This window comes from Rhinolophus hipposideros (assembly GCF_964194185.1).
Source record: "Rhinolophus hipposideros genome assembly, chromosome: 19".
NCBI lineage: Eukaryota > Metazoa > Chordata > Mammalia > Chiroptera > Rhinolophidae > Rhinolophus > Rhinolophus hipposideros.
In genome coordinates this window covers 43,433,382-43,443,405 of record NC_138065.1, presented here as the reverse complement: position 1 = coordinate 43,443,405, position 10,024 = coordinate 43,433,382, and the positions used below count along the sequence as shown (strand labels likewise).

The following is a 10,024-nucleotide window of genomic DNA, read 5'->3' as shown; positions in this document are numbered from 1 at the left end:
CGGCGGGGCCCTGCCTGCCCCCCGGCCCTGACGTGAGCGAGCGCTCGCTCCCCGGGACTCGGGCGTCCCGCCGGCCGAGCGGCCGCGGCTGCAGGGGGCGCCCGGGGCGGCGAGGCCGGGCGGGGCAGGCCCGGCTGCTCCAGCCCCTTCCGCTCCCCTCCTTTCCGCGCCGCTCCCGCTCTCCCCATCCCTGCGCTGGAAGGCGCCGGCGTGGCCTCTGTCCCCTTCGTGGCACAGCCACGGACCAGCAGCCGATGCCACTGCCTTCCCCTCGCGGCCCGCTTCCCTCCTCGGACCCGGAGCGAGGCCGCGGCCGGACCCGCCGAGCCGGGAGCAGAGCCGGGAGCAGAGCCGGGACCCCGGGCCTGGGAAGGAGCCGGGGGACAGGAGGGCTCGCCGGTGCGCGGACGGACGGGGCGCAGGAGGCGGCGGCCCTCCGTGAGCAGCGAGGAGGTGAGGCGCCCGCCGGCTGGGCCCCGGGGCCGGGTGTGGGAGGGGGGGCCCGCCGTCGTGTCCGTCTTCCTTTGAGCCTTTCTGAGCTTGAGCAAACACGGCTGGGACCTCAGAACCCGGAGAGCCGAGCAGCGCGGGCGGGCGGGCTCCCCAGACGGCCCCGCAGTGCCCGGCGGGAGGCGCTCATCCCCAAGGTCGCCCAGATGCCTCATCTCCGCAGGACCGTCCCGCGCTCCCCGGCCAGAAAGTCCTTTCCATTTAACTGACATCGCCCCCATGACAGCCTGCTCCTCTGCTCTCTGGATTGAACCTTAAAAGATCAGTCACTGGCTGCATAGAGAAAGTTGGTACCTCCTAGATTAACTGGTAGAGTAAACGGTCCCGGCTTTCCAAAGATACCCCTTACACTTCCCTGGTTTAAAGCTGATGTAACACTTCATGCTATGTGTGTGTTTTACTTTATGAAATACGTATATTCCTGAAACATCTATAAATTGAATTGTAATAAACAACTATAGGGGAAGGGACTTGCCATTGAAGACACTTCTGTGCTGAATCTTTAGTCAATACATGAAGTGAATAATTAACGCCTACTTTGTCTTTTAGGGCAATATAGATTTTTACATTTGCAGTTTACTTCAAGTGGGACATAGCTAGAGGTATGACGTTGAGGGAGCATTTTCTCAGAGAGCAGGATAAATATTAAGACACTGGCCTGTATGTATGCACAGAACAACTTGGTGAAGAAAATCCCGTGCTCATTGTCATTCCCTGTGAACACGTTGTCAGTTCTGCCACCAAGCAGCTGTCATTCTGGCAAGTCACTGAACCTCTCTAGACAGGATATTCTCATCTACAGAATAAGTGATCACCAAGTGCTTTGGAAGAGCCCCGGCCTTCGAACGAGAAGTTTTGCATTCCAAACTGGCCTCCCCTTAGCACCTGTGTGACATAATCTTACTGTACCTCAGTTTTTCCATCTGTAAAAATGGGGATACTAATGCCCTTCTGGCCGAATTGTGTGAGGACTTTCTGAGAGAGTGTGTTAGAAAGCACTTGAGGCCAGCCTGGTGCAGAGCAGGTGCTGGTAGGGCCTGATGACAGATTATGAGCACCCTTTGAGCAGAGCCCCATGCTGCGGTCCTAGGGATGGGAGGGTGAGGGTGGGGGGTCCATGGAGCACCTTCCACCTGAGGGTCATCCTGAGCTCCTGTGTAATGATGTCACAGCCATCACCTGTCAGGGAAGCAAGAGGCCAGGGATTGGGAAATCTGACTTGGCTTTTTACTCTGGTCCACACTTGGCATAGGATTAGTTGTTTGACGCTGGTGCCCCTTATGTAAAATGGGGATAGAAAATCGAGAACACTACTCAATCTTGGAAGAAAAAAATCAATACTATCTTATTTTTATCATCCAATGACTTATACATTTCAGAGTGTGTTCACATTATCTAGAGGGTATCCCCTGCTCCATCCCCAAATTATTCTCATCTGGACAGGCCTCAATATGAAGGAACTTTGGGGACCCAAGAGGTTGTTGGAGCTAGCCAGGCCCTGGGATTAAGGAGCTCTCTGTTTGTTTTTCTCTTCCAGAGGGCCCAAAACAGGGAGCAGAACAGCCAGCTCCATGGAGGTGACCTCAGCTGTGGAGAGAAGTGGCACTGAGCCACAGCCCGGTAATGGACACCTCCCAAGATCCTGGCCCTGCCCTCAGGAAGACAGAACACCCAGCCTGGTGGCCCCCCAGCCTCTTAGGGCATGGGGGAGACAGCTCCAAGGCCCCTCTGTGCTGGAGTCCAAGGTCAGGACCTTGAAGGAAAAGATGGCAGCAGGAAAACAGGGGGTAAGCCCCTGCCTCACTGCCCATGAGCGGTCATCCCCCAAAAAACCCAAATGCCGACGAGTCAAGGCGGGTGGAGCCAGGACTCCATCAGAGGGGTCTCCCCTGCCGGAAGCTGCGGTGGTCCTCCATGCTCGGAACCTGACTGGCAGGCAGCTCATCAGCAGTGTCAGTGAGGAGGAACCTGCCAGGAATGGGGGTCCCGGACCTCCCAGGCCACCTACCCCTGGGCTCAAGTGTTGGAATGAGAAGAGCCCATGGCCTCCAGAAGCCATGTGGACACCGCCTCACCACGAGAGGGGGCTGCTGCCAGGTCCCGGCTCTTTGCACGAGAGCCCCATCCACAGACTCACTCCAGGCTGGCCTAGGGGCCCCGGGCCTTGTGACAAGGTCACCCATACGCCCAACCCGAGGAAAGGAAGGTCACACCTTCTTTGGGATGGTCTAGGCACAGGGGGAGACCTGGACAGCTTGTCTCTGACCCCCAAAGAGGATTTTGTCCCCAGGCCAGCCCTGCTGGGAGGGCTCTGGAGAGCTGGAGACCTAGGAGCCCTGGACACAGGGGGCAACGCCTTGCCCCTGTCTGACCGGGTGGAGAGGAACCGCCTTCTGCTGCAGGAGATGCTACTTGTTGGGGGGAAGGGGCCCCGCAAGGTGGGACTCCAAGCCTGGCCTCCATCCTGGGACAGAACTGGACCAGGTGAGGCTCACTCTGTAGGTCTGGGTGGTGGGGCAACAGGAGGAGGGAAAGGGGAGGGGGGCCATGGAGGAGAGGTAGAAGAGGGAGGAGAGCACAGCTGTTTATCACCAGAATCATCCAGATGTCCTCTTATGCTTTGACATCGATTCTTTACCACCTCACAGCCAGTCCCATCTGCAAAGACCCCATGACTGCCCATGCTAATGGGAGGCCACCCTCTGTGCGTGGGGGTGGAGGCTACCACGGCTTCTTCCCTATGGCTTATACCTTTTCCTAGAGTGGCTTTTTGTACCTCTCTCTAACGACATGCCCTCACCCCCCTTGGACCGCTCCCCACGAACCCCACGAACCGGCTGAGCATTCTGTCAGGTGGGCTGAACTCAGGGGGAAGCACTGCTGCAATGTGCAAGTGTTCGGGCCTGAGAAGACACCTTCTTTCCGCCCCATCCCAAAAGCTCATTCCTCACCCCTGCCGGCCCCGCAGCCCATGGCAACCACTACCCACCTGCAGTCGCCGTGACAGGCTGTGCCTCCACCTCTCAGGCCAAGACACAGGCAGAGGGGGCGGGTTTATCTGGGGAGTAAAGGGCTTCTGGAGAAACCCTTCTCCTCAACATTCATTAAGTGGCAGCGGAGAGCCCAGTTTCCTGCTCTTCCCTGATCTCTGCTTCCCTTCTGGATCCTAGAGCGACCAGCAGGGGACGTGGATTGGGACTCGGGAATCTCCCTGCAGGACTCGGACCAGAACAGGTAAGAGCTCAGAGCCCACATTTTCTCTCCCGCCCGCCTTCCTCGCCATCATCCCTCCATTTACTCAGCGTCAGGAGAGTGGGAGACCTCGAGAAAGCACAAGGGCAGGCAGACCCTGAGTGGCAGACTAGAGGACAGTGGGCCAATATCAGTCATCATCCCTGAGACCACGTAGAGTGCCAGTCAGTCCCCCCGTGCCCTAGACTGGGGCCTGCCTGCTGCTTGGAAAAAACAAAACACTGGGCATGAGGCAACGTGCAAAGAACATCACAAACAACCCACTCTGCATTCTTGGGAGTCGGTTCCCCTGCCCGGCCTCTGTCTCTTCATCTTGAAAGCGGGCTGAATAGTATCTGTGTGATGACTTCACAGGACTGCATAAGGCTAAAACGAGATACTGTGAAAATCCTTAGGGAAAGTACATGAAAGCAAAGCATTTACTACACCAATTCCTTCCCCAGTCAAGGGGATATGCTGGGGCCATGTAAGGCTCTCACCTCCTCTGACCTCATCGTGACATCCCACAGACTTTGCTCTAGTCCCTCTACCCATGTGCTGGGGAAGGGGGGCACACCAGGGAGAAGAGCAAGCCACAGTGGGGGTGAGCGCCACCCAGGGGCCTGAGCTGCCCCTGCTCCTGTCGCTCAGAGGCTGGCCGCAGCCTAAGTCTGTGCCGTGCTCCAGGCCCATGAGGCTAAAGGAGGTCCCAGAGCTGGGAGTGGCCCCATTTCCACAGCTGTGCAGTCATGAGCGTCTCTGGTCTCTGCTGAATGCAGAGGTTAGCATGTTGCTTGTCCATTTTCAGGCCACTCCCTGCATAAATGCCACTTAATTTGTCACAAAGCAAGGGCTGCCCAGATTCAGGTGATTCAGCTTCTGCTCGGCTGCTGGCCCTCTAGGTAGATAGAGAGGGCCAGCTGGAGAGGGGGTGGTCTGGCTCCTTCACCCGTCATGTGTGATTTGGAATCAGTGTTACTCCCTCTGCCAGGGGTCTCTTCTCCCTCCTCCATGGCCAGCACTTTCCACCTCTGCTCACGTCCCCACCCAGCCCTGCCATAGTGTGGAGGAGTGTGACACTCATTCCTCCTTTCTCTCCTCTCCTCCTTCCCTGGGAGCCCATGGAGGAGACAGGCTTGGGCAGATGCCCCAGACACCTCGTGTCCTATGAGATGGTGTCTTTTTTTCCTACAGCTGCTTCTTCCCACCGTTGCTCCCAGGACAGGAGAGAGGCCTAGCTGCAAGATGCCGCCACCGTCCCCTGGGGGTTGTGTCCAGGGGTTACTAGTGGAAGGAGTCAAAGCTCCTGCCTGGCATTTTGGATAATAAGTAATAAAGGAGAACAAGCATGAGGTAGGGAGGGACTTCCCCCAGTCCTGTGAGGAGATGGCATCTGTGTGGAATCCTCAGAAGGGGGTTTCTGGACAATTTTTTCATCTGGCAAACCATCTGCAGCATTCTCATGTGCAGGCAGAGTATGGGTGTGCATGTGTAGGATGTTTAGGCATGTATGTGTGTATAACATGATACGTATATACATAGTGTGTGATATATATAGTATGATATGTATAGTATGGTATATAGAGTATATATACTATATATCTATATGTATACTCTATATATAGTACATATGTACATATGGTGGGTGAGTACATGTGTGGAGGGAGAGGGGGGAGAGAGAAAGAGTGCCTTAGTGAGCTTTAGGATTCTGCTCCCCATATATCGAGGCAGAGAGTTGACATGAGAAAAATTTTGTCCTCAGGTTTGTTTAGAAGGTCGTTCAGAGTGCCCCGTTGACCTCTACTGCCGATTTACAGCCAGGCATGTACTGAGTAGACACCCAGAGAATATATCTGATGCAAGGATGAGAGAAAGGTCAACTGTGTTTCCAGTTCCCCCACACAGGGCAACTCGCTTGGCATGATTCCTGAGTCTCCTAGGCAGATATTAAAGTGGTCCCTAAGGGAACCCTCGTGCGCTGTTGGTGTGATTGCAAATTGGTGCAGCCACTATGGAAGACAGTATGGAGGTTCCTCAAAGAATTAAAAATAGAACTGCCTTATGACCCAGCAATTCCACTCTTGGGTATTTGTCCAAAGAAATTCAAAATACTAATTCAAAAAAATATATGCAAGCCTATGTTTACTGCAGTGCTATTCACAATAGCCAAGATATGGAAACAAACAAAATGCCCATCCATAGACAATTGGATAAAGAAATTATGGTACATTTATAAAATAGAGTATTACTCTGCCGTAAAAAGGATGAAATCACCATTTGCAACAACATGGATGGACCTAGAGGGTATTATGCTGAGTGAAATAAGTCAGACTGAGAAAGACAAATACCATATGATCTCACTTATGTGTGGAATCTAAAGAACAGAATAAATGAGCAAACAAAACAGAAATAGACTCATAGATACCGAAAAAAACTGATGGTTGCTCAATGGGAGAGGGCTTGGGGGACTGGGGAGAAGGTGAACGGATTAGAAAGTACAAATTGGTCATCATAAATTAGTCACAGGGACATGAAATACAGGATGGGGAGTATAATCAATAATGTAAAGATCATGTAGGGGACCCGAGGCACACTTGTATTATTGGGGAGGCCACTTCACATGGATGGTGTAGATGTCTGACCACTGCACTGTACACCTGAAGCTGAAGTAGAATAATATTGAATAGAAACTATAATTAAATGGTCACGGATGTAAAGTACGGCATAGGGAATATAGTCAATGGTACTGTGATAACTATGTACGATGTCAGAGGGGTGGTAGACTTGGGGGAAGTGGGGTGATCATTTTGTGAAGGGTGTAAATGTCTGATCATTATGTTGTTTTGTACACCTGAAAATAACATAAAAAATTAAATTTTTCAAAAAGGTGGTCCCTAAGACACAGCAGGGCTCCATCTCTGCTTTCCAGGAGATAGATTTATTGATGCCACTTCTGTGTAGCTGAACTTCCCAAGAGACCTTTGAAATAAGGCAGGTTTCTCTTAGCTCTGTCCCGCAGGAGTGCCACATGGCAGCAGGGTCCTGGGCTTAGTGCCTGGCCTAAGCGGCACAGGACCCTGGCACCGTGTTCTGAGGCTGTGGCCACGCGTCATGATGGCCAGCCTGAAACGGACCAGGACTCCTTCAGGACATGCCCTGGCAGTGAGCCCCTCCAAGCTTCTCAGGGTTGGAGGCATGAAACGTCCTGCTTCACACTCAGTCAAGTTTAGCATCAGTGCAGTTCAGTGTTGCAACTAAATAACCATTTTGACCAATTTCCTCAACATGTATCTAATTATGTCCACAATTGTTACTGCTCTGCGTGGTGATGAAACAAGAAGCTCATGACATGACGATGCCTGCAGAGCTCGGTAGTTACTGTCTGACTGGGGGGACGGGCCCAGCTGGTTGGGGTGTAGTCACAGGGAGAGTCAACCATGGAGGCGAGACCCTCGAGATGCCAAGGGCACACCAGAAGTGCCCCAGGACCCTAAATGCTTAGGGTCACATGCAGAGGCGACCTCCCTTCCCCGGCCCCTGGGTTGTCCCCTCTACGGAGGACCAAAAGAAGACCTGGTCCTAGAGAGCCAGATATCCTGTAGCCAGTCCTTCCCTCTAGAAAACCATGCCAGCGAGCCTTGCCACGTTCAAGCCATTGTTATGTGCCAAGTACCGTGCTAAGTGCTGTATCCATATTCTCATTTTAGCTCTTTTATTGTGTCTGTTTCACTGACAGAGAGGCCCTTCTGGGGAGAGGTTAAGTGACTTGTCCAGGGTCATACTGCTACTAATTGTTGGAGCCAGGATTTGCACTCAGAGCTACTTGGCTCCAAGGTCTGTGCTCTCACCCTTAAGCTGCACTTCCACAAGCTGTCTTTTTGCGCCCCCACAGGCCACTCCTTGAGTTAGGGGTCTGAACTTCCGCCTCCTCCACCCTGGTGTTCTCCGGTGTAAGCAAAGGAACACAGGTGACAGGCACCATTGGATAAGCTTGTTTCTCTCCTAAGTCACTGTTGACATGATTCAGGAAATGGGGTTTTCATTTGGGGGGAGAGGACGAGGTGAGAGGTGAGCACTTCAGGGAAAGCAAAGTGGGACCAGGGTTTTCAGTGGCCTTGTCTGTGGGCTGACGAGGGATGGGAGGCCTTAGAGACAGGGGAGGGGAGGAAAGGGAAATGCCGTCCTCAGCCCTTAGCAACCCTGTGAGCTCTCATCCTCTTCTTATGTAAAATGGCCAGGACCAGCTTGGCCCCTTCCTTGTCTTGAGTTTATCTTGTAATCGGCTTACAGATTGCCTTAGGATCCCAAATTAACCCAGCTTGAGCGAAAAGTGTGTGAAGCCAGAGGAGCAGTCACAGTCAAAGCCATGTGTACCCCGGGCCCCATACCACGAGGAAGTCAGTGCAAAAATTACTCAGGGTCGTCCGGCTGCTGTGAGAACCAGGGTGACAGGCAGTCGTTTCGGAGGCCATGCTATGCCCCAGCCGCTCTGGTTCAAATCAGGACCTTCTGTGTGAGTGATCTTGGGGCCACCCGAGTATCTTTAATTATTGAGCCACCCGAGGGCTTGAATTATTGCTCTGCTGGGGGAAAATAGAGAGGAGAAAGTCCTATGTTTTATGTGTGCTTTGATGAAGGAAGATGGGAGGATTTCCTAGGTTGTTGATGTGGCCCATCCCGTGGCAGAATCATGCCCATTTCTCGATACAGAGCCCAGTCTCCAGTGTACACGTTTCTTCATGAGAAGAGAGGGAGCAGCAGAGAGCCAGCCCGCAGCTGCTCACCTTTTGGTGGGTCCCACTTTTGGGGTCCCTGAAGCAGGGCTAATAATAACGGCAATAATAATAATAAATGCTAACATTGGACTCTTACCAAATGCCCAGCTCCATGCTAACCTCTTCTAAGGGAATCAATCTTACTTAATAACTGAACCTTTAGTTAGCTGATGAGCAAACTGAGGCCTAACCCCTTAGTAACCTGTCAGGGTGACACACTTGCATTCCAGAATTAGACCCTGGACAGGCTGCCCCAGAACCACTGCTTCCAGGTCTGTCCTGTCAGCGTCCTGCAGCCCTGGGAACAAGACGCCCAAGACAAAGTCCTTGCATCATGGAGCACATGGCCCAGAATAAAAAGTTCCGGGCCTTCCTTTCCTCTTCTCCTCACTTAGGAAACTGCACACAGTATGACAGCAGGAGACCTTTTTCCTTGATCATCAAATGGCTTGATAATATACAAAAATGGAACAAATGCTAGGCAAAAAGCGTTATATAGTATGTTCTCTACACTAGATATTTTCCCTTTACCTGCTGCATCTTGGAATCTGGGAAATGTCAGGTCACGTTACATTCCAAATTATTTCCCTAATTCATGTTCCTGGGATGAAAGAGTTAAATCCAGACTTGCTGGAGTTTATCGTTTTAATCCGGGTTTATAATGGCTGCAGAAAGAGGCCACTCTGTCCCATTGACCTCCCTGGCTAGAAGAGAAATGGTAATTGTCCTGATTTGAGCTCTTGACCTGCCTGAGTATGAGGGGAGCTGAGCTCAGAGCTAAGCCTGTCCCTCTACCAGGAAACTGGCTTAGCCAGGGAGACCAGAGGGGAGGGGGCCACACACTACCCTTTGTCCTCGGGAAGCAGCTTAGGACTCCGGTAACTGGAAGGGGAGAGAGAAGGACCGGAACACTCCTGTGCAATTCCAGTTGTCCCTAACAGTTAGGTCTTTGTAGGGTTTGCTGCTCCTCGAGGACCAAACATCTGTGGTGTGAACCCCCCAGGGAAAGGACCTCAAAGTCCCTCACCCCACCTTGGGGTGCACCAGACTACCTGGCCAAAGGCCCAAACTCCTAGGGTACTGAGTCCTCTCCGCTATCCAATTCCTATTGTTCACAGATGGGGAAACTGAGGCCCAGGGAGGAAAAGCACTCAGCCACTTGATCCGTATACCCTACCTGTGAGTGAATGAGTCCCAGATGTGCCAGCTTTCAAGAGTGACAAACGCTGTCTTTTCTTAGGTGGAATTGCCTTTGTCTAACCAACCACACACTAACTGCCCCAATCCTTCCAGGACAGTTCCAGAGGAATTGTGAAAGCTGGGATTGTGGGTTATAGTCCATGACGGGAAGGTGTTGGCTCCAGAGCTGTGTGTCCTTGGCAGACACCAGGGTCAGATTAGACTGGAAAGGCTCCCTCACATGGAAGAGTTTAAACCCGTCTGCTGGTGGGGTTGGCGCCCCTGGGGTGGGCCAGTACGATGCAGCGATGGGAGACGGGCAGTGAGAG

At 52.7% G+C, this 10,024-nt stretch overlaps 1 protein-coding gene across 5 annotated transcripts in view; it reads left to right on the top strand.

The window, feature by feature from the left end:
• Positions 1 to 350: 350 nt before the first annotated feature.
• Positions 351 to 10,024, top strand: part of KIAA1614 — a 30,957-nt gene continuing 21,283 nt past the window's right edge. For all 5 annotated transcript variants that reach the window (XR_013991783.1, XM_081026704.1, XM_081026703.1 and 2 more), the window contains exons 1-3: positions 351 to 453; positions 2,048 to 2,994; positions 3,681 to 3,744. Coding sequence is in view for 4 of the 5 variants with exons in the window: in XM_081026704.1 (XP_080882830.1) it covers positions 2,082 to 2,994; positions 3,681 to 3,744 (977 nt within the window). In the remaining variant the exon portion in view is untranslated. The remainder of the gene's footprint in view (positions 454 to 2,047; positions 2,995 to 3,680; positions 3,745 to 10,024) is intronic.